This window comes from Emys orbicularis, chromosome 3 (genome assembly GCF_028017835.1).
Source record: "Emys orbicularis isolate rEmyOrb1 chromosome 3, rEmyOrb1.hap1, whole genome shotgun sequence".
NCBI classification, from domain to species: Eukaryota; Metazoa; Chordata; order Testudines; family Emydidae; genus Emys; species Emys orbicularis.
In genome coordinates this window covers 34025226-34050687 of record NC_088685.1, presented here as the reverse complement: position 1 = coordinate 34050687, position 25462 = coordinate 34025226, and the positions used below count along the sequence as shown (strand labels likewise).

The window sequence follows — 25462 nt, the reverse complement described above, 5'->3', positions numbered from 1 at the left end:
AGCTGGTGTGGGGGGGGGGGAGGAGGAGGAAAACGGGAGTGATGGTGGTGGGCCTGATGGAGACACCCCGGAATTCCTGCAGCCATGCAGCCAGGAGCTCTTCTCGAGCCAGGAGGAAGGTAGCCAGTCGCAGCGGCCGGTACTTGGTGGAGGACAAACAGAAGAGCAGGATCCCGGTAAGCAGGTTTTTTTTTCGGGAAGGGATTTTTTCGGTGCGGGCTCTTTGGGAGAGGAGGGTTAAGCATGCATGCCTAGATGCGGAATAGTGCATTGATGTGGTTTATCACATCGCGGTAATCGGCCTCGGTAATCTCCTCGAGTGTCTCATCCAGAACGTGTGCAATGCGTTTGCGCAGGTTTATCGGGAGAGCCGCCGTGGTCCTTGTCCCAGCCAGGCTAACATGTCCGCGCCACTGTGCCGCGAGGGGAGGGGGGACCATTGCTGCACACAGGCAAGCTGCATATGGGCCAGGGCGGAAGCCGCATTGCAGTAGAATACCCTCCCTTGCTTCCCAGGTCACCCTCAGCAGCGAGATATCATCCAGGACGAACTCCTGTGGAAAATGTTGGGACAGTGTTCAGTGTAGGTGCCCCCTGAAGCTGTTGGCTCTCCCCAAGGCACAGAAACCCAGAGGACAGTGCAGCCCTGAAACAATTAGTCCCCCTTACTCACCATTGTGAGGCTCCCGTGGGATATGTGTGCTCTGTTTCGGACGGGAAAATTATGCTATTGTGTAGACCCTGTGTGTTTTCTACTCCTTAAGTGTGGGGGGGATCATTACTCTGTCTGGTATGAACTATGCTGCCTCTGTTAAATGTTGCATTTTGCCTATACAGCTGCATCAACCTTGAGACCTCAGCCGTCCCTCTTATCGCCTGCTCAGAGACTGCAAAGACTCAGGAAGAGACCGCGAAAAAGCAAAGAAGACATGCTGCAAGAAGTGATGCGGCAATCTATTAAAGAGAATGAGAAAGCACAGGACTGGAGGGAGAGAGAAAGCAGGATCCGCCAGGAAAACGCAGCGCACCGGCGGCAAAGCACCGCGCACCGGCAGCAAAGCACTGATAGGCTCATAAGCATCCTGGAGCGCCAAGCAGATGCTATCCAGGAGCTGGTAGCCATGCAGAAAGAGGAGCAGTACCGCAAACGCCACCCCCCCCTACAGCCCTTGTCCCAAAACTCTTTCCGTTGTGCCCCACTGTCACCTCCAACCCACTTTCCCCAACTTCCGTGTTCTTCACGCCACCCGCTGCCTCCAACACCAGTATCTTCACCACCCAGCCCTGAAAACCACGACCCTTACCCTCTGCACTCAACCCCCATCACCATGCAGTATAGCTATCCTGAAGTGCAGCACTCACTGCACAGCACACCAGACAGGACATATGCAAATCTGTGATTGTACTGTTCCCCACTCCACCCCCTTGTTTCTTTTCAATTAAATAATTTTTTTTTCTTTTCAATAAATGGATTCTTTGGCTTTGAAAACATTCTTTATTATTGCATAAAGTAAAAGACTCCTTAGCCCAGGAAATAAACAGGCACTGCAAGTCTGCTTGTCTGCTAAGCAGACACTGATTCCTAAAGATTGGAACTACTGCACTTCACTCCTGTGCAGGGCACCAGATATCACTGCTGGTTTTCAGCCTCAAATTGCTCCCTCAAGGCATCCCTAATCCTTGCAGCCCCGCGCTGGCCCCCTGTAATAGCCCTGCTCTCTGGCTGTGCAAATTCAGCCTCCAGGTGTTGAACCTCGGAGGTCCATGCCTGAGTGAAGCTTTCACCCTTCCCTTCACAAATATTATGGAGGGCACAGCACGCAGATATAACCGCGGGAATGCTGTTTTCAGCCAAGTCCAGCTTCCCATACAGAGATCGCCAGCGGCCCTTTAAACGGCCAAAGGCACACTCCACAGTCATTCGGCACCGGCTCAGCCTGTAGTTGAACCGTTCCTTGCTGCTGTCAAGTCTCCCTGTGTAGGGTTTCATGAGCCACGGCATTAACGGGTAAGCGGGATCTCCAAGGATCACAATGGGCATTTCAACTTCCCCTACCATGATCTTCTGCTCTGGGAAAAAAGTCCCGGCCTGCATCTTCCTGAACAGCCAAGTGTTCCGAAAGATGCGAGCGTCATGCACCTTTCCGGGCCAGCCTGTGTTAATGTCAATGAAACATCCACGGTGATCCACAAGCGCCTGGAGAACCATAGAGAAATACCCCTTCCGATTAACGTACTCGGATCCTAGGTGGGGTGGTGCCAGAATAGGAATGTGCGTCCCATCTATCGCCCCTCCACAGTTAGGGAACCCCATTTGTGCAAAGCCATCCACTATTTCCTGCACGTTACCCAGAGTCACGGTTCTTCTGAGTAGGATGCGATTAATGGCCTTGCAAACTTGCATCAACACGATTCCAACGGTCGACTTTCCCACTCCAAACTGGTTTGCGACCGACCGGTAGCTGTCTGGAGTTGCCAGCTTCCAGATTGCAATAGCCACCCGCTTCTCCACTGGCAGGGCAGCTCTCAATCTCGTGTCCTTGCGCCGCAGGGTGGGGGCGAGCTCCTCACACAGTCCCATGAAAGTGGCTTTTCTCATCCGAAAGTTCTGCAGCCACTGCTCGTCATCCCAGACTTCCATGACGATGTGATCCCACCACTCAGTGCTTGTTTCCCGAGCCCAAAAGCGGCGTTCCACGGTGCTGAGCATGTCCGTGAATGCCACAAGCAATTTCGTATCGTACGCGTTACGCGGCTCGATAGCATCGTCGGACTCCTCACCCTCACTCTCACTGTCACTTTGGATCTTAAGGAATAGTTCGACAGCCAAACGTGACGTGCTGGCGAGACTCGTCAGCATACGCCTCAGCAGTTCGGACTCCATTTCCCGCAGACAGATCGCGCTGCACTCTGAAACCGTTGAAAGATGGCGCCAAAGGTGGACGGAAACAAAGGGATTTCTGGGATGCGAAGCGATGCATCACGGGGCATTGGGACAGGACCCAGAATCCCCCGCACCCACGCCCCCTTCCCACAACCCACGGCGCCAGAATGGGAAAAGGTGCTCTGTGGGATAGCTGCCCATAATGCACCGCTCCCAACAGCGCTGCAATTGCCGCAAATGTGGCCACAACAGTGCGCTGGGCAGCTGTCAGTGTGGACAGAGTGCAGCGCTTTCCCTACTCAGCTGCACGAAGTCAGGTTTAACTCACAGCGCTGTACATCGGCAAGTGTAGCCAAGGCCTAAGTCAAAAATTGCCTCTCCTCTTGTGGGTTTCAGGACTAGCTGCTCCAAGAAGCGGTCATTTAAGGTGTCAAGAAACTTTATCTCTGCATCCCATCCTGCGGTGACATGTACCCAGTCATATGGGGATAGTTGAAATCCCCCATTATTATTGAGTTTTTTATTTTTATAGTCTCTTTCATCTTCCTGAGCATTTCACAGTCACTATCACCATCCTGGTCAGGTGGTCGGTAGTATATCTCTACTGCTATATTCTTATTATTTAAGCATGGAATTACTATCCGTAGAGATTCTATGGTACAGTTCGGTTCATTTAAGATTTTTACTTCATTTGACTCTGTTTTCTTTCACATATAGTATTACTCCCCCACCAGCATTTTCTTGTCAGTTTCACGGCTGCTATTATTTCACATTTGGTCTCTGGCTCCAGCTGTCAGCCCCAGAGATGCCAGCTGCGAGCCCTAAATGGGGCTGACAGATCTGGAGTGGGGAGTGGGAGTCTCCAGCTGTGAGCCTCCTGCTGGCTGACAGCCAGAGCCAGAGAGGAAATGTGAAATAATAGCAGTGTGAAACTGACCAGAATGTCAATTTCACTTCTGGTTGTCTACCTGTTGTGAAATTGAGCTGCTTGCTGGGGTCACAGCTCTGATGTCAGTCCCGGGGTGGGTGGGCTCCAGCTATGAGCCTTGCGTGGCTGTCAATGCCTCACATTCCAGCTGTCAGTGCCCCACTTTAGTAAGTGAAAGCGCTCCTGGTGATGATGTGCACCGGCTGCAGGAGGGTAGTGTGGAGACCAACAGCCGATTTAATTACTGAGGTGACTATAGGTCGACCTAATGTGGTAACCTAATTTTGTAGTCTAGAGAGGCCCTCACTCCTCAAGTGAGTAGGTGCTGAGGAAATTTTTCAAATTCTGTGTCTGTGCATACTTACTGATTCTTTCAGTTACACAAAAATGTTTACCATGGAATATTTGTGCTATGTGGCTAAATCTTACAAATATATCTCTTAGCTGTTATGGATTTTCATGTAAACTTTCACAGTTATGTTATCAATTGTAGCATCTAAGTTTAAAAAAGGCAGGAGTTAAGAGTGAAGGCTGAAACTCTGTTTTTAAGCCACAGTGTTGTCTAGGGGTGGAATTGCAATATTTTATATAAAACCACCTAGTCTTCATAGGCCCTTCTTTTACCCGAATAAAGATCAGATTATCAGTATAATTTCAGCCTGAAATCTATAATTCTGTCTAGCATTGTGTTAAGTGTGTATTTGAATACCTCAAAGCAGCAGACATGATTATAATTGAAGAAATCAATTTTATGTTCCTGAAAGCTTTGTTGTACATTCAGATGGCATAGAGTGAAATAAGGAAGTCCTGAAGCTAAGTGAACTTTCATATGGATTGGTCTCTGGTGCTATAAATTCATGTCCGTTGGTAGTGAAGACTTTCTGACAAAATACAGTTCTAGTGAAATTTCTAATCTATTTTAAGGGAGGCTATTTAGGAAACAAATGCATTTGCTAATCATTTTAAGCCCTTGCAATCAAACAGAATTACCTTTTGAACAAAGGCATACGAGTGGAAATTTCCTTAGCACATGCTACATAGAACCTGTTCCATTGTCAGCTACAAGGTGTGCAGTGTAGAATTTTGCAATGCATATATGAAATATATATTTTATCAATTCGTTTTTCTTTTACAGTACTGTAGGTGTATGTTACAAAACAATAACAATTGAAAATGAAGTTTTCCCACGCCTTGAGCTCTGTGTAGACTTGATATTAGCAATGCTGAAGGGACTGGTTTAGAATCAAAGAAGCAATGAAATTGTTAAATATTCTGTAAGCTGCATTTTGTTTTGCTTGCGTCACTGTAATGTTTAACCATATTGTTCTTGATTATATCATAATGTGGACAACATGCTTCCCTCATCTATATTCTCAATTGCTTTAATATTAAATGTGTAAGTAGTTCAGTGCCTTCTAGCTATCTTAGGTATCTATTTTAGGTACTTATGATGCCCATCAGTACAGAATCTTATGAGCACCACACAATCTATAATGTATTTATCCTCACAGCATTCCTGTGAGGTGTGGAAGTAGTTTATTACCTTTTTATTGGTAGGAAACTAAGGCACAGAGAGGCTAAGTGAGTTGCCTGAGGACGCACTGCAGGAAAAACAGATTTGATTTTGTAATAGTAGTATATATTATCCCTCAAGTGGATGGCAGATGGACAACATGGTTTCAGAGTTGCTGTAGAATATACAAATAATTACAGGGGTTAAAAAAATCATTTGCCCGTTCTGTAATGGCCTGGGGGAAGCTTTCTGGGGGAGCATGGTTGCCTTAAACCTTTAATTCCACTGTATTTAAAGCTGTTAATTCCACAAGAATTTAAGGCCAACATTTTCAGGGGTGGCCTCTGATTTTGATTGTTTCTGTTTTTGGGTGCCCACCTAGACACACTATGCTGCAAGGAGTCTCCAGTTCGGCACCCAAAATCAGTGGCCATGTATGAAAAATGTTCTGTATGCTTTCATTTAAAAAAACCCACCCCCTTCCAAATGGGAATTAATGTGGTGTTACTTTCCTGGGTTTGTACACAGGGAGCTCCAGTGCTTTTTCTACCTGCCATAGCTTGGCCAAGCATCAGCGGAGTGAAATTAACAAGATTCCTCTTCCTGTATAGTAGCCAAGGGAGGAAGCTGAGGATCTTAAAATATATCAAACACTTATTTGCCAGAAACTGAGCTAATCTTAAATTTATACTGACTACAGTGCTTATCTTCCATTTACGATGCTGTAACGTAAGGATTTAATTATTTGATTAAAAGTGTTTGTATTAATATTGAACGCCCATTTCAGAATTTTTCAGAAGTGGAACACTGTCTTACTAATGATGGAGGCGGGGCGTGGGTGGGTGGAATAGAATCAAAACTATAGCATACCATCTGGTAACTACCATATATGATAGAAGTAGGTTGTAAAATTGTACAGCATTGGACCAAAATTGTTTTTAAACATTCATTATTTAGCTAGTATGAGACCTAACAAGTGAAACTGACAGGTTCATTTTATTTTGTAAGATGAATGAAGTTGAAAAAGTAAACAAACAGGTCATTGGGTGGAAAATGAGGTTTTTAGTTTTTTCAGTTGTAAAAATCTCATCTATTACTGGTAAAATAAGTAAGGACATCTGTTTCTTAGCCCACCACCACCTCCCCATCCCAGCAGTTTAACCTGATGATGATGTACTTTTAAAAAGAAAGGAAAAATCTAAATAATTACTTTACCTCTGCTTATACTAATTTCTGACAGATGATTCAGCTTTTCTCAAAGTAATACTTGTTAGAGGTGTTCTGTTTGGCAGAATGTCTCCTTTTTTTGCTCTTTTCCTCGCTTCCTGAAATGCCTCCTATTTGCCTGGAGGATAAAAATACCATGGTTAGCATAAATCCAACGATGAAGGAATTTCTGTTCTTTTTGTTGTCTCCCTTCAGTGTGGTAGCGTCATATGTGCATGATGAAGATGTCTCTTAGTGCAGATTACTATTACTTACTTCTGTTAAAATAGCTCCCAGAGGCCTCAGTCAGGCGCAAGACCCAATTGTGTTAGGGGCTGTAAAAACACATCTCTTGCTATCTGCTTTTAAGCCCAGATGTGAGGTGGATTTAACAAAGAAATGAAGGGAATGGGAAGAAAGTTAGACGGTAACAGCGACAGGAACATGTGGCTGCACAGAATAGCTTGATTTGATTGACGTATATGGTTAGTCATATTGATGTTATGTCCTGCTGATTTGAATCATGAGAAGATATGGTCAAATATCAGGAGCTGATTTGTGTAAAATCAGTTTGTAACCGTACTTCCTTTGTTTATAGGTCAACTTTTGTTTACAAATAATAGAAATAACAACCTACACTCTGTGCCATTTTGGAGAACTGAGTCTATTACAGTAAAAAATGTTCATGGTTTTTGTTGAGCTGAATACAGCTAACTCCCTCACAATGCAGATGGTGTTTAACTATTCCACAAGTGACATATGTTTTGTTCTTCCACACTTAATAAGATAAAGGAATTAGCTCCAGTCAGCTTTACTGTCTAAATCCCATACATATATTCCAAATTACAGAGAACAGTTTGGTACATAGACTGCGATTAGCTTTATCATAAAATCATATTTAAATAGACAGTTTTAAATAATTAACTTATTTTTCCCCAAAAAAACTTCAGGCATTCTCTAAAAGATGCCTACTGGAATGAGATTCTTCCATGGTAGGGTAAAGTCTTCATTGACTTCAGTGCAGTTACACCAGTGTTTGATCCAAATGGTGTGATCAAGAGTCCAGTGAAGTCAAAGGAAAGACTCCTGTTGACTTCTTTGGGCTTTGCATCAGGCCTCAAGAAGCACAACAGATGTAATAAAGAACAAGGCAATATAGGACAAACACAAATGGTGTATGGTCTGTCAAGACTGTCTCTGGCAGACTCAAAAGCAGACGGAAACAAGGACATTTTGGTGGCTTGTCTTTTGTAGAGAGTAACTAAAAAATGGATTCCAGTGCCACTGAATTAATTCTTATTCAAAATAAAATGTTTGTTTGAATATAAAAATTAGGATAAAGGAGTATGAGTCCTCTAGTGTATTTCAAGGACTGTGAATGTCTGCAAAGTGACTGACTTCATGGGTGCTATATAAACAAATAAACACTAACTAATAATTCCCAAAACAAAAGTCAGTCAAATCCTAAACAATAAATGGGACCCTATGTTATTCCATATAGGTTGGTTGGCTTGGGCTATGATGGGGTGCCAAAGGGACTAAATGCTTAAAAAAAAAGAGAGCGCTGAACTGAGAATGCCCTGCTATCAGTCACAGGATTCACGTTTAAGAAGTAAAAGCAAGAGCATGTTAGCCAATCTTAACTTCTCTGCTGAAATATAAGATGAGAGTTGGTGTCTCATAGAACTGGCTTAAAAGTGATCCCCAGCAGCCAGAAGTGAACAGAAAGCCAGTGAAGAGGAAAGGCTGCATATTGATGACTGGAAAGAATCTGAGTGGACAAGATGATGATGATTTTTACTTGAATATTTGAGGCCTTTTTTTATTGCCACAGTTCTGTGAACTAAGTCTCATACAGTCACTATCTTTCTGTGCTTGATAAGGATTTTGTTTTTATGAACATTATTTTCTTCAATAATTAAATATAATATATACATACCTTGATGTTGATATTCTCTGGCATTTGTTAGCACAATTTAGTAACTAATGAAACATAAGGTAACAAACGTATTGTTTTATTTCATTGGCATATAAATGCTTCATGGAAAAATAAACTCTTTTTGAAGACTATACAATGTAAGATGCACCAGTATTATTATGTTGCTGATGACAACCATACTTAAAATCAGCTCATCTCATATCTTGAGGTAGGTTGCTGTAATTTTGATGGTGAAGTTATGAAAGAAGGAGAAAAATATGGATTATATCCTGCCTGTATGATAACTGAGTAATGTACATATGTTGGCATGTTTGGGAGAAAGTTGAGGCCACTCATTTCAAAGCAGTTTCTCCATCTGTCTCTCTCTTAGATATTCAGAAGTTTTAGTTGTCAAAAATGGTTTATTATTTTACCTTACATAAATATATCAGTTGAATTTTCACCTTTTTCTGTAAGGGAGCAAGGTGGAAGCTTAACAAGTAATGTGTATGCATTACTTTTCCATTCAGGACACAATAGCATCATGTAGTGACTTGCATGGAATGACTAAGACTTTGTAACCTTTAAACCGCTGGCTCTTGATTTGCCTTTCTTGATGCAAGTGGTTTTCTAAAGGGTGTGTGCTTAGTGATTAATTTGTTAAGAAAAGCCAATAATGTACTTATGCTTAGGTGTGGGTGTATGCTTGCAGGCGAGAGAGGTATGAATGCAACAAACAGCAGTTTCATGTATTCAAACCGATTCTCATCTTTTGCCCTTTATCTTTTTAAAGTAGTTAAATAAATACAAAGTAAAAGCAATAATAAAATTACAACTTACTGTAATTTAATAAAATGTCTTAAATTAATAATGAGAGAGAAAAGATGGGTGAGGTAATATCTTTTATTGAACCAACTTCTGTTGGAGGGAAGAGACAAGCTCTCAAACTACATACAGCTCTCTCTCCTTCAGAGACCTGAAAGCTTGTCTCTTTCCCCAGCAGAAATTGGTACAGTAAAATAACAAAAGATATTATCTCACACACTTTGTGTGTCTCATATCTAGGGTGACCAGATGTCCTGATATTTAACTCGTTGCCCCACATCACGACCGATGTATGATCGGGATGCCATTTGTCCTGATATTGTATGATTGCCAGGTGACGGTGTCCGGTTGGCACGGGGCTGACAGGCTCCCTACCCAGCTCCGCGCAGCTCCCTGGAAGTGGCAACATCTCCCTCTTGGTCCTAGGTGCAGGAATGGCCACGGGACTCTGTGTGCTGCCCCCGCCATGAGCACCTGCTTCGCACCTCCCATTGGCCAGGAATCACAGCCAATGTGAGTTGTGGGGCAGTGCCTGTGGGTGAGGCAGTGCACAGAGCCACCTGGCCACGCCTCTGCCTAGGACCCAGAGGGAGATGTCGCCACTTCCGGGGAGCCACCTGAGGTAAGCGCCAGCCTGCATCCCCTCCCTCACCAAAACTCCCTCCTGGAGTCAGCATCCTAAACCCTCCCCCATGTCCCAACCCCCTGCCTCAGCCCTGAGGCCTCCCCACCCCTTGCAGAGGGGCCGGAGCCAGGGCCTTGCGTCCCCCACTGACCCACGGCTTGCAGTGGGGGCTGGAGCCGGGGCAGTGCGCTCCCGGCAGGGCTGTGGCCGGGGGCTGCTGTTGGGGCCGTGCGTCCCTGACCTGCAGCTTCCTCAGGCTCTGCGCCCCCCTCCCCCATGGCTCCAGTGGGGGCTGTAAGCCTGTGACACCCTCCCCTCCAACCATGTGTCCCGATACTTTATTCTTGCCATCTGGTCACCCTACTCATATCCTGGGACTAACATGGCAACAACACTTAGGTTAATAATTACACAGGTGCTTTGTTGCTTCCTGTGGTCTCACATGTGTAGAAAATAATCAAAATAGGGATGTGAAACTTTCCAAATGTGCAGCTCAGTGGAGTCCTAAATAGTACATGTGGAATTGTTCATCTTTTATATTGCTTCAATTTAACCCTAGGTATAAGGCTTCTAAGGGTTGATATTGGGCTGAAAAACTGTGGGAGAATGCTTTTTGGGATCCTTGTGATCTCATGACCAGCTATATTTTCCTAAGGTGGTGGTTTTTTTTTTTTTTTTTTTTTTTTTTTGGAGGGGGTGGTGCAAGGAGCAGATAATTGAATACTTAGTAAGCAAATTTGTTTAATTATTTAGATTCCAGGATAATAGGAATTTTAGTTTAGACCGAGGGTTCCCAAACTTGGTTTGCGGCTTGTTCAGGGTAAGCCCCTGGCGGGCCACGAGACGGTTTGTTTACCTGAGGATCTACAGGTACAGCCGCTTGCAGCTCCCAGTGGCCGTGGTTCACCGTTCCCGGCCAATGGGAGCTTCTGGAAGTGGTGGCCCGGTCGCTTCCCGCAGCTCCCATTGGCCGGGAACAGCAAACCGCGGCCACTGGGAGCTGCGAGTGGCCGTATCTGCGGACGCTCTGGTAGACAAAGCGTCTCGTGGCCCGCCAGGGGCTAACCCTGAACAAGCTGCGAACCAAGTTCGGGAACCCCTGGTTTAGACCAGAGGGTGTCCCTCCAAAGCTCTGTTCGTTCTTGATATATCTTTGAAAACATAAATAACAGGAGTTACAAAACACATTTTCCAGAACAGCCCTTCCTACCATGCGTGAAGGAGACACCATTAATGTGACCAGTAGAACTTTTAAACCCTAACCACACTCTTCTGCCAGATAGACCGGGGCCACAAAAATAGATTGCCTTTGCATTTTGCCCACAAGGTCAACAAACACAGACAATTTTATACCTTTGGGAGAGAGAATTTGTGAGGAAAGGGCCCTTGCAGAGAGAGCTCTGCCATCAGCTCCATCCCTTTTTATTATGAGCAGGATGAAGCTTCACAGTCTCTCTCTCTACTGACTGCAACTGAGGCAGTAGAGAGAGAGAGTCTCAAACATGCAGATCTGAGGCTTAAACCTTGCTTACACAGGGAAATTGACCATCATACCCAGAATAGCTCCCTGGGTGACATTCTGCTCTGGAATAAAAGTCATTTTTATTTCGGAATAATTTATCCTAATGAAGTACATAGTCTAGAGTAGCTATTGCAGAATAGCTTATTCTGCAATAGCTATGCCAGTGAATATTACCATGTAAACAAGTCTTTATTTGAATGAGTGAGTAAGGGCTGCAGAACATTGTCCTTGGTGCTGATCCCTGTTTGTACACAGCAATTGGTCAGTGGGCAAGTGCTGGGGGAGATTTTGGGAGTAGAAGGGGGAGCCTGTACCTAAGAGGAAGAAGAGAACACAGTATGTGGGGGGGAAAGGCAGGAGAGAGAGAAGGGGATGCTGGAATCGGACAGGGAAGGTAACTCAGGAAAATATACCCCATGCTCTTTGATGGATAAGAGAGCGTAGTAAAAGAGTGTAGGAAGGGAAAGAAAATATAACAAAAGCAAGAGAGATGTAGTACATAAGGCTTTTTGAAAATTGCTGGGTGAATTATTTGATCAATCTGAACATTATTTGAAGACTGATTTGATAAATACATTGTACTAATTGACCAGCCCTGTAGCTTGTCAAATACAAGTCAGCAACTGTTATTAAAAGAACAATAAAAATTGTTGAATATATGCTATATTTTTGACTATTCATAGTAATCAGTTTCATTTTTAATGAATTTTAATACAGAATTGATTGACAATATATTTCAACTAAATGAAGTCCACAACTGTTTTAAAGGGATGTTACTTTGTGGAGCATGATCTTGAGGTGTGTGTGGGGATGGGAGATAATCATAGATATTTTTTACCTTGGCTTGTAGGCCGCCTTGGTCTAGTGGGTGTTGGATATGTTTTGTAAACCCTAATCTATTGCTGATGGGGAACATTCAGTTTTAGGCTTGAAGTAGGGTTGCCAACTTTCTAGTTGCACAAAACCGAACACCCTTGCCCTGCCCCGTCCCTTCTCTGAGGCCCCTCCCTCAGTCGCTCGCTCTCCCCCTCTCTCCCTTTCACTGGGCTGGGGCAGGGGGTTGCAGTGCGGGAGGGAGTGTGGGCTCCGGATTGGGGCCAGAATGAGGGATTCTGGGTGCGGGAGGGGGCTCTGGGCTGGGGCAGGGTTTGGGGTATGGGAGGGGGTGAGGGCTCTGGCTGCAGGCTCGGGGCTGGGGATGAGGGGTTTGGAGTTCAGGAGGTGCTCTGGGCTAGGGCCAAGGGGTTTGGAATGTGGGAGTGGGCTCAGGGCTAGGGCAGGGGGTTAGGGTGTGGGGTGCAGGCTCTGGGAGGGGGCTCAGGGCTGGGGCAGGGGTTTGTGGTGCAGGAGGGGGCTTGGGGTGTGGGATCCGGGAGGGAGTTTGGGTGCAGGAGGGGGTTCTGACCTGGGGCAAGGGGTTGGAGTGCAGGCTCTGGCCGGGCAGTGCTTACCTCAGAAGGAGGCATGGCCAAGCGGTTCTGCGTGGTACACGCTGCCTGTGCCCGCAGGCGCTGCCCCTGCAGCTCCCATTGGCTGCGGTTCCCAGCAATGGGAGCTGCGGAGCCAGCACTGGGGGCAGCGGGGGCAGCGCGCACCAGAAGTTGGTGACTGCCTCTTTTACCAAGCAGATTTCCTATTATCCCGATACTAAAAAAGTACATTCCTCCTTGGACAAATAGTAATTGCCAAGTCTTTCACTCTGGGGTTTTCTATGTACCATTATCATGTGTTCTGTGGAAATTATAGTAGGTGCAACATTGCTACATTGCAAAGAATTTGTGTTGTCTGTGTTTTGCCTATAGTTAGCAAAATTCCTTTCCCTAACAGCTGCTTCTGTTGCCTGGTTTACTTGTACTCCCCCATCTGGCTGTATCCATCTGTTGTGCCTTGTCTTATACTTTAGATTTTAAGCCATTAGGGGAAAGGGACATCTTTGTTCTGTGTTTTGTACAGTGCCTAGCACAAGAGGTCCTGGTTTATGATTAGGGCCACTACATGCTACGATAATACAGATAATAAATAGTAGCAATGGTAGACAAAAGTGTACAGATTTTCTATTCAGCACTGAGTTCACATCTCATAGAGATATTGAGCAAGAAGATTTTGTTTTCTTGGAAGGAGTATTGAAGAATATTCAATACTTAGTCTCTTTTATTATTTAGTAGTATTTATTTTATTGAGTGACCTTTTTATAAACAAGACCAGCCCTAATTATAGAGATTTAATTCTGCTCATTCTTCCCACTGATCACCTAATACCTTGCCAGTGTCCATTTGCCTTCTGGAAGATTGCCTCTTTCTTGCTCAGCCACATGCAGCAGACAGTGTGTTGTTCCTTACTTACCCAAATGTCTTGGAACCTGTCAAGTACGTAAAGGATCTACAGTTATCAAAATGGTCAGATATTTTTCTGGCAATTATTAAAATTTAGAATCGGAGTAATATTTGTTTTAAGATGTAACTGTTTGGATCTGTGTCTGTAATTGGCCTAGAGTAGATACACATTTTATTTATGGGTATTTTTAAAAATATGGTAGGAAGAAAGAAGTCATGATAATGTTATTGGTCAATTGCTAGATGGAAATGGTAAAATCATCAATAATGGGGCAGTAGTGTTTAATAAATATTTCTGTTCTGTATTTGAGGAAAAAACATGATATAATCTCATCATTTGGTGGTGATAACTCTTTCCATTCCACTAGTCCCTCTGCAGGATGTTAAACAGAAGCTACTAAAGTTAGATATCTTTAAATCAGAGGGTCCAGATAACTTGCCTCCAAGAGTTTTAAAAGAGCTGGTTGAGAGGCTTGCTTGACTGGTAATATTGATTTTTCAATACGTCTTGGAGCACTGGGAAGTTCCAGAAGACTGGAAGAAAGCTAATGTTGTGCCAGTTTTAAAAACCGGGTAAATGGGCTGACCTGGGTAAATATAGGCCTGTCAGCCTGACACTGATCCCAGGCAAGATAATGGAGGAGCTGATATGGAACTTAATTAATGAAGAATTAGAGGGCAATGTAATGGAAATCAGCATGGGTTTATGGAAAACAGATCCTGTTAAGCTAACTTGATACTTTTTAATGAGATTACAAGTTTTGTTGATAAAATACTTAATTTTCTGTAGGACATTTGACTTGGTACTGCACTATATTTTATTTAAAAAAACTAGAACAATATAAAATTAACATGACACATTAAATGGATTAAAAACTGGCTAGGTCTCAAAATGTAATTGTAAACAGGGAATCATCGAGCAGGTGTGTTTCAAGTGGGGCCCCACAGTTCTTGGCTCTATGCTATTTAACATCTTTATGGATGACCTGGAAGGAAACATGAAATCATCACTGATCAACTTTGTAGATAACACACAAACTGGTAAACAATGAAGAAGACAGGTGATTGAGAGCGATCTTGAATGCTTGGTAAGATGGATGCACGCTAACAATATGTGTTTTTAATACAGCTAAATGCAAACGTATACATCTAGGAACAAAAAATGTTGGCCATGCTTAAGGATAGGGGATGCTGTCCTGGAAAGCAGTGACTTTGAAAAAGATTTGGAGGTCGTGGTGGATAATCAGCTGAACATGACGCTGTGGCCAAAAGAGCTAATGTGACCTGGGATGTATAAATAGGGGAATCCTTGAGTGGAGTAGAGAGGTTATTTTACCTCTGTATTTGACACTGGTGCGAGCGCTGCTGCAGTACTGTGTCCAGTTCTGGTGTCCACAATTCAAGCAGGATGTTGATAAATTGGAGAGGGTTCAGAGAAGAACTTGGGAATGATTAAAGGTTTAGAAAGCATGCCTTATGGCAGTGGTTCCCAAACTTTAACAACCTGTGAACCCCTTTCACCAAAATGTCAAGTCTCACGAACCCCCTCCTAAAAATAAATATTTCCAGGGATTTTCTCTTTTACCTGAGTATAAATTATAAAAGCAGTGATCTTGGAAATATAAAATTTGTTTTATGACATGCATATTACACACTATTATTAATTATTATTTATCATTACACTATTTTTATTACATTATGAAAATGGCAGCACTCTTCCAAGATCTCACTTTCGTAGTTTGTATCACTTTGAATAAGCTTGTTATAAGACAAGGCTCCTATGTTTCATCAAGAAGTATCAGATATGAAACAGCATGAAGGTATCTAAGAAGCCAACTCTTACAGAAGCATTCAGGTCTTGAGCAGTTCAGGCAAACAACACACGTTACAACAAAGCTTAAACTTGTTCTTCATAATAATTTAAAAAACAATACTAGCTGCCTATTTAATTTTAAAAACAGCAAAAAATATCCACCTCCCTTTCCATTTCTTATAAGGGTTCTTGAAGTTTAAATCTCCTCAGTGTGATAGATATGCTTGCTTTGATCTGCTTAGTTCTTGGAAGTCCAGGAGCTCCGGGCTGCTGGTCCCACGCTGCCCAGGGTCCCTAGGGACAGCTCTGTCCGCCATTAGGGAATTTTTTTCCCCAAGAACCCCCTGTAACATTTCGTGAACCCCCAGGGGTTCACGAACCCCAGTTTGGCAAACCACTGCCTTATAGTGATAGACTCATGGAACTCAATCTATTTAGTTTAACAAAGAGAAGGTTAGGGGATGACTGGATTAGTCTAAAGTATCTATATGGGGAAACAAATATTTAATAATGGGCCCTTCAATCTTGCAGAGAAAGATATAACATAACCCAGTGACTGGAAATTGAAGCTAAACAAATTTGGTCTGGAAATAAGGCATAAATCCCTAACGATGAGAGTAATTAACAACTGGAATAATTAACCTAGAGTCATGGTGAATTCTCCATCCATGACATTTATTAAATCAAGATTTGATGCTTTTTTTAAAAAATATATTGTATAGGAATTATTTTTGGGGCCTGCGTTATTCAGGAGGTCAAACTAGATGATCACAATGGCCCCCTGTGGCTTTGGAATCTGTGAATTTATTAATATATTTGAAATAGATACTTTCTTATATACTGCACAAGTGGGATCCCAGCTTGAGGATTCCAGTTCAAGTGACTTAGACTTGAATTGCTAAATTGCCATTGCTTCCTTAGGATCGCTAGAAATATAGATTGTTGGTAGTTTCAAGATTCTTTAGTTGTGAAGCATCAATCCATTTGTGAGTGTTGTGTTTCCCAACAGCTCTGAATCCTTCTACACAATAGGAACTAGACCCATACAGGCCTTTTTATGAGTAAATGCCCTAATAGTCCATGATCTATAAAACAGATGTGGAGCAACATTGCAGCCAGCATCAGTAAAACCGGGACTGATTTCTCTGTGGGAAGATAAACAGTATGGTGCATCTTATTGTTCAGAGTCGGAAAGCATTGCAGTGGTTAACAGTGGAAATTGGCTTATGGAACCAAGTCCATTTAGTTTGCCAATGTGAGGATAAAAGGGCTACCCACTAGTCAGTGGTCTCTTAGTGACTCCAACTATTTTTACAGGGCTGTACTTTTTGAAATAAGTTAGGTTAACAAAAAGAAAATCCTCTTTTGTTACTTTCTCTCCAATATACTCATTGGTGAAATTCCTTTTGTTAAATCATATTCAGTAAAGCTGAACTTGTTAAAGCTGGTGACAGTAATCCGAATCGATTGTGTTTTATATTCAAAGCACATAAGCTACATCAGTGAAATGTTACAGTTTTGAGTTTCATAAGTTGTCAGTTTAAAATTCTCAATGTATTGTTCCTATGGCACCCCTTGCACATATGTAACACCTTATCTTTCTGAATACCCTGTTAAATTTATGTCCTAAAATATATTTGCAGTGTGTCTGATCTATGGTTGCTCTTGGAACTATTGCCTTTAGGTGTGGCTAATTAACAATAGCCAACTGGAATTCTAGTCAGTTTAAAAAAGAGTAAAAATAGTTTCACATACTAAACCTCCCTCATACCAGTTGTGTGTGGCTTTACAATCATATTTTCTTTTTTTAAATGGCTTTTGTCTCCTGATGCTGTGTGAAGGACCCACACAAACAAAGGGGGAAACTGACCAATTGAACATGCAGTAAGAAATATTAAAGCTTCAGTAGACAGAGAACTGTCAAATGCACAAAGTAAACAAACTGGAAAAAATTTCCAATCCCCTTCAGCTACAGGAACTTGAATCTTAGCCCTGGTCTACAGTGGGGGGGATTGATCTAAGTTATGCAACTTCAGCTACGTGAATAACGTAGCTGAAGTCGACGTACTTAGATCTACTTACTCTCGTCTTGGTGGAGTACAGGAGTCGATGGGAGAGCGTTCGGGGATTGATTGCTGCCCGCCGATCCGGCAGGTAGTGTAGACATACCCTTAGATGTTTCTTATACCAATAGTAAATAAAACAATTTTCACACAGAAGTGTAAGTTTTTTTTTTTTTTTTTTTTTTTTTTTTAAAGATTGATGTCCCCTTAACTGAAATTAGTAAAGCACCTTGATCAGGTAAATTGATATGTGTGAACATAATTAATTCCCTGGTTTATTTTTTGTACGTTGTTGCTTCAATTCAGTATTTAAGTATGGAAAAAGTTGAATTTCAAAAGAACAGAAATAAAACCAGAATGACCACGTACTGAAATAAACATGCTGATAGACAGCAAGTTTCTCAAAACACTGATCTCTAGATGTACTAAAGAAGCATCAAATAGGTTCAGAAATAAAAATAAATTACCTTGGGAAGTAGCCTCGCATTATTAGTAGTGGAAACTCCATTCTTCATCATATAAAACTAGATTGGGCTCAAGGCTTTATTTCTTAAGTATACGGAAATCTTCTGCACTGGCAGGAGGATGGACAAGAAGGTCTCTTTTTAATCTGGAGTTTCTGTGATTAGTGCAGCAGTTGTATTGCTGTAGAACTGGCAATATTTGTTGTAAATTAATATGCTGTATATTTACTGATTTTTAGAAAATCAGAGTTCTGTTTACTGCAGTTATTTCTAGCAAGAGGCAAGTAGAAGTGCTCATTTACAGAAGCTGGCTGGGAGCAAGAAAATAATTTATTTGGCCAGCCTAGAAGATTTATGCTAAAATAAATAGATTGTAAAATAAACAACCTTGCAATAGTGAAATTTTAGTACATGATTCAAAACAAGACACATCAGTTATGAGGATAAAAGGACCCTGTCATAAAAACTATGTAGCTACCTTTCTTCCAGTTCAAAGAATTGATTTAGCATTTTAAATTAGTGAACATGAATGCCAGAGGATGTAACATCAGAAGCCATTTTAAGTTTCATTGCTTCTGACACAGTGTTGGAGGAGTCCAAAGAGAGAAATTGAATGAAAGGAAAATTGAGAGCATGTTGGTGCATGTATGTATGTGTGTAGATGTAGCATGTGCATATTTTTAAAAATAGAAATACAGAATTGAAGTTGAAATGTACAAAAAAGCTGGAGCTTTCTATAAAATGATTAGCATGTGCTGAAAACTGTGCAGATAGGAGGAAGAGAGTATAGGAAGAACCATACTAAATAAAGAAAGAGAGCTAATATTCTTAACACAAGAAAAGATAAACAAATACAAGCTCCCATTTAAAATGATAAAGGGCCTGATTCATCAACATGTTGTTCCAGTTTTACATTAGAATAATTCCTCTGAAATCACTGGAGTAAAGTAGTGGTGAATCAGGCCTAGGGGCAGTAGTTAAACAAAAAGACTAAAAATAGTAAGGAAAGTATTGTAAAGGTGACTGAATTGCTGTGTTTGATGTGCATAGTGTTTGTTTTTTTGCAGTCACTATTAATCAGTCTGTAGGCATACATAACCAGCAGGGTTTCAGCATAATCTAAACATTGTACATATACCTCAAAGAACAAAACACAACATGTATATGTTATCATGACAGTTTGGCATGCATCTTGTTAAAAACAGTATTTTTATTTCAAGTGTATATGATAAACACAAACATACAGCACCACTGATGTGCTGTATATGTTATGCCATAAATCCTTTCAATTCCATACTCCAACTATTTATTTTTTGATGGTGAGGAATGAAAATGGGATACTGAATCCAGGCTGCATTCATATTTTTCATTCTGCTGCGTAGATATGGACTGGATTATCCAAGAGAGTGGTAGCAGAGCCACATCAACCAATACAATGTCTTCTCAGAATATTTTTAACCTGTTTCAGTCACTGAAGTTCTCTAGGCATGTGGAGATAGGCAGTCCGTAACCTCAGTGTTTATCTACCACTGTAAGGAGAATGATACAAATACCTAGATGTATAGAACCTGCAGAATGGGCATATACTCATTATGACTAGTGAGTGTGCACTAAGCAAGCAGTGTGGTTGGTGTTAAGATTTCACTTTGACTAGTGTTTGGTCAAAATCTAAGTTTGTTGACCTTCAAAGCATGCTTCAAAGACTTTTCCTGACTTCATGAGCTGAATGAGTCCCACATGGGGTGACCAGACAGCAAGTGTGAAAAATTGGGACGGGGTTAGGGGTAATAGGCACCTATATAAGATACAGCCCCAAATATCGGGACTGTTCCTATAAAATCGGGACATCTGGTCACCCTAGTCCCACATAAGACTTCCCTTTTGAACATCACTGTTAATTTTTATTCCTATACTCAGTATTTTTAAATAATTAGAAATGACCTCAGAGACTGACTGGTCTGGGTTGTTTGATTTATAAATTAAATAAAAATGATTAACAGTAGGATAACTGTAAGCAGTGGGTCAGATTCATTGGTGCAGTTTCATTAGTCAATTAACTTTAAGCCAGGATGAATTTGGCACAATATTTTTGTAGAAAATCTCATGGTAGCCTGATCTTGGTTTAAGAGTGTATATATAATAAAACTGGTGGTTTGTAATAGTATTCTTCAGTGATATCTGTGGGTACTTATCCAGTTCTGAAAACCAGACCCCAAGTCTCTGCACTTTCAATATGTTTTGCTTCGTTTTCATGAGCACAAGTTCTGCTTCTGTATCCCAGAAAAACTGCAGGCTTTACTTTTTCACTATATTTCACCTTCAGTTTTGCAGGCAGTAGGTTTGCTGCCTTCGTTTCTTCCTTTGAAAGACATTTGTTATGTGTATTGGAGAATTGTGAATATGATTTTAATGTGAATTTTATGTTGTCATGGTGAAAGCCTTGTATAGTAATAAACAGTGAAAGACCAAGTAATTGTATTGTTGAAATATCTGCTATCTCTTTTGTTCAGCTCAGCAGTCAGAAAGTTCCTGTGGTCAGAAGTGCAATTAACAAACTAAATTATCTTGGAAAACCAAAATTAATTGTCATTTTTAATCTTGTTGCTAGAGAAGTTATATTGTTTGGGTTCTTCATCATCATCGAAGTATAGGGTGTATTGAAAATGTTTCCATCATCTTTAATAATGATTTAACATAGGAAGAATAGCTTTGCTGTGTGAATATTTTCAGTTCTTTTGGAATATTAAACTTATAATAATACTAGATGAAAACTGGCTTAACTGTGATGTTGATCACCAACGGAAAAGGGAAGGAAGGAAAGTCTTTGTGGCAAGGAGCAGCAAAACAGAGGGTGCTGATGGATTTTAAAAAAATGTTTTTATTTAATCATTACAAAATAGAGTTGGACAAGATGGTAATGAGTAGGACATTAACATTTTCCCCAATATATAACTCAGCCAAGGGCTGTTTTGTAATTTGCATTTAATATTTATTCATATTTTTCATTTTTAGGCTCTCGACGTTGACCGAACAGTTCTTTATAAAATGAAGAAATCAGTGAAAGCTATAAATGTATCTGGGCTGGGTAAGTACATTATAATTCTGTATGGTCAGTTTCTCTGAAAACTGCTTTGCATTTGAAGCAAGAAGACTTAAACACTGATGATCTGTTTACTGAATTGGGAACTTCTAATACAAGCAGTGTTGAAGTGAGGCGCACTAACAAATATATTCTAGACAGTGATCCTGCCCTGGCAGTGAGAGAACTAGATTATTTAATGTTTTGGATTTTTCCCCCCCCCTCCTTAGCTCTAATTGATGTGAACTGCAGAATGAGAACAAAGCCAGTGAACTACAGTCTTCTATTGCTGGTGACCTATGAAACAAAAATCTTTTCACCTGTCAAGGAAGATAAAAATACAAAGAAATATTTGTGTGTGCATTGTATATACATATTCATAAAAAATATTTGATATATGAATATATTTATTTAAAAAATGCACGCACAAATATTTACTTGTATTTTTATCTTCCTTGACAGATTATGAGAATTTTCTGTTTTTTGGTGGGTGGCCAGTCATAACAAAAGGAATTAATAAGCTTTATAATATAACCATAGAAACATAGGGCTGGAAGGGACCTCAAGTCTGGACCTCGTGCTAATGCAGTACCAAGTGTTAGTCTAACCTTTTTCTAAAAACCTCCAAAACCGGGGATTCCAAAACCTCCCTGGTAATCTATTTCAGTACTTACCAATCCTGGTAGTAAAAGAATATTTTACCTAATATGTAACCTAAATCTTCCTTGCTCCAGATTAAGGCCATTAGTACTTCTTGTCTTGCCTTTAGAGGACGTGGAAAACAATTATCACCACCCTCTTTATAGCAGCCCTTAACATATTTGAAGACTGTTAACGGGCCCCCCCATCCCCTCAGTCTTCATTTCTCATGACTAAACATGCACAGTTTTTCTTAACCTTCCTTATAGGTCAGGTTTTCTAAGTCTTTTATGCTTTTTATTGGTCTCTTCAGGACTCCATCCAATTTTCCCACATCTTTCCTAAAATGTGATGCCCAGAACTGGACACAGTACACCTGCTCAGGCCTCAGCAGTGCTGAGTAGAGCGGGACAGTACTTGATGTGTCTTACTTACAACACTTCCGTTAATACGCTGCAGAATATTAGACTTTTTTTGCAACTGCATCCCACTGTTGGCTCCTATTCAATTTGTGCTCCACTATAACCCCCAGTTCCTTTTCTGCAGTATTACTGCCTAGCCAGTTAGTCCCCATTTTATAATTGTGCATTTGTTTTTCTTCTTCCTAAGTGTAGTAATTTGCACTTGTCTTTATTGAATTTTTTAAGTCTTGTTGATTTCAAACCAATTCTCCAGTTTGTCAAGGTCCTTTTGAATTCTAGTCCATCCTCCAAAGTGCTTGTGACCCCGGCCAGCTTAATGTCATCCAATAAGCATACTCTCCACTGTGTTATTCAAGTCATTAATGAAAATGTTGAATAGTACTAGTCCAGGACAGACCCCTGTGTGACCCCATTAGATATGCCTTCCCCGTTTGACAGCGAACTATTGATAACTACTCTTCGAGTGTGTGGGTTTTTTTTTTTGTTTAAATCAATTTTGTACCCACCTTATAGTAACTTCATCTAGACCATGTTTCCCTAGTTTGCTCATCTAAATGTCGTGTGGAACTGTGTCAAAAGCCCTACTAAAATTAAGATGCATCTGTCATGGATCCACAGCTCCAGTGTTCTGGAACAGTCCCTGGGAGTACCCCTTTAGTGAAAAAGCGATACCTTAAGAGGTCTGGCACACTAGAGTAAGCCACTTGGCTTCACCGCTTCCTTGGACTCAGCCTCAGAGCCTTCAGCACCCCTACCTCGCACCATGAGCTCTCCAACGAGTCCACCTGAAAGAGACTTGTACACCCAAAGAAAGTGAGCAATGCACCCCCACCCTTAGCATCTGCAGTGACTCTCAGCCAGCGTTGTAAAAGCAGTAATGTTTATGACAGGGTGGATTTGATTTAAATCAAATTGATTTAAGTCACTAGTCAGGAAGACTCGATTTAATCATGGATTTCAACATAAAAGCACATTCTTGTTGGTTGTTATAACCTTAATACATATTCTTCACAACTCAGAGATAGATGTAGGTTTTATTTTTTAGAAGGTACACACTATACATTTTTAAAGGGATTTATTTTGAAAACTTTTCAGATTAGTTTTACAGCTATATCAGAAAATGAATGATTGGTTATTTCATTTACCAAAGGTAATTGAAACAGATATTTATGAAGTCATTGGGAGGTGAACTATCTCCAATTCAACAGGGTTAATCATTAATATTTGAAGGATTTTCTTGCCATCCTGTAATAGGAGAACATCACCAGACAGACATTTAAATTGTTTTATTTAACTAAAACAACAACGTTATGTATTCTGGATTTTTTTCTTCAACAGCAAACATATAATATTTTAACAGAACAAGCATGAATTTTTGAATTTAGTTAAACATCCAAGTTTTTTAAAATCAGGTTTGTTTTTGTTAAAATTGTTTTTAACTAAAATAGTTAAATGAAATATATATATATATTTTTAAAGAAACCAAAAATTAAATCGACTATGTCAGCCAGGTCAACATGAGAAACTTAAAATATTGGCTTCTGCAGCTAACTGAGTCGTCTTCACCTTCGTTTTCCTGTTTGTTCATAATCTGGAAAAGAAAAACAAGCTTTCCTGCTTTTTCAGGTTCCAAACAATTTCTCAATTTGGAATGAATTAGTCCAAAGGAAGAAAATATTCTTTCTATACCGGCAGAAGAAGCTACTGCTGTTAAAAGTGAGACTTCAACAGTCTCCGAATCCAAGTGCTTAAGTAACTTCTACCAGTTCACTGGTGTGACTTTCTTTAAAACATCATCAGCAAACATATATTTCTTGAATGGTTCACCCTTAGCTCTGAAGTTTATTATAGTTGGCATTATGGAGGGATGCTTGCTGGATGTCCATGTCATAGCCAACTCCTCTTCTTCAGCAGTTAAGGTTTGACCCTGGTACCGAGTATTGAGAATATTTGCAAGAAAATGACCTGGAGATAGTGCTTGTCCCATTCGTTTTTTTTAACGCTTGGAATTTAACTCTGTCATTGCATATTTCTCTTTTTAAGATCTCACTCAGTTCCTTCCAAATTTCAACACTGTCCGCAATAAAACAGCAATTTCCCTGCATTTTGTTCAAGGCTTCAGAAATAGGCTTCAGGGTACTCAGCATGTGTTCAGCATTTCTCTTAAGCCCAATGTTGAGAACTTTGGCTGTGACAGCGCCATCTATTTTTTCACGATTTTGTTCACAAACTGTCATCAGATTAGGCCAGTTCTTGATACAGTGCTCAAAACAGTCCACTACTGAGTTCCATCGCACATCTTGTGGGAGAGTTAGCTTGGTTCCTCCCACTTTTTTCAGAGCAGCTGCTGCAAAGTTGTTGTTACGGAAGTATTTTGCAATTTCAACAACATTAGCCTTTATTTCTGGACCACTGAAGTCTTTGGCTAGGAGGTGCATCAGATGAGCACTGCAACTGTGTGCTATTAGCTTGGGACTCTCTTCACTCTCTTGTAAATAATTTCTTCTCATCTTGGATACGTTTGCAGCATTGTCTGTGACTAAGCTGCGTACTAGACATTTGCATTTTTTTTCACCGTTTGTTATAGCTTTTACTGCTACTTCTTGTCAGTATTCTGCTGTGTGCGCATTTCCTGATGTATCAATTGTTTCTGTAAGGAAGACATTCCCTTCTTCTGTTGTCACACAAGCATATACAACAGGATCATTGTGGACATTGCTCCACCCATCAAGACTCAAGTTAACAATTTTACCTTCTAGACCTTTTGCACACTGCTCAGTTTCTTTTTCATACACTTTATCCAGCAATTTGCCTGTGACATCTGCTCTGTTGGGTGGACTGTATCCTGGTCTTAATGACTGAACCATGTTAATGAAGTGTGGGTTCTCAATCATACAGAAAGGAGAGTTTGTTGCATAAACAAACCAGGCAATTTTTTCATCAATTACCTCTTTTTGTAATCTGCTGGTTCTTGTCACAAACTTATCTATGGTTGTTTCTGGATGATGGAGATTTTTTTTCTTTTTGCTACAGGTGATATACTGTGGCTATGTGACATACATGATGTGACTGAAACACTGTCATTGGCAGATAACTCTGAAACTATCCACCTTCAAGCTCACCATCATTTTCTATAGTCTTCAGAATCTTGGATGTTGAGGATGGATTCTCCTAAACAAAATAATCAATGCAGTTATTTAATTATTATTACCATACTGCTCATTTAGT

General features: G+C 41.0%; 1 protein-coding gene across 2 annotated transcripts in view; it reads left to right on the top strand.

Annotated features, from left to right (window-relative positions):
- The window catches only part of ASAP2 (ArfGAP with SH3 domain, ankyrin repeat and PH domain 2), a 177623-nt gene that overhangs the window by 15782 nt on the left and 136379 nt on the right, over nt 1-25462 (top strand). For both annotated transcript variants that reach the window (XM_065400691.1, XM_065400690.1), the window contains exon 2: nt 21107-21179. In XM_065400691.1, the coding sequence (XP_065256763.1) occupies nt 21107-21179 (73 nt within the window). The remainder of the gene's footprint in view (nt 1-21106; nt 21180-25462) is intronic.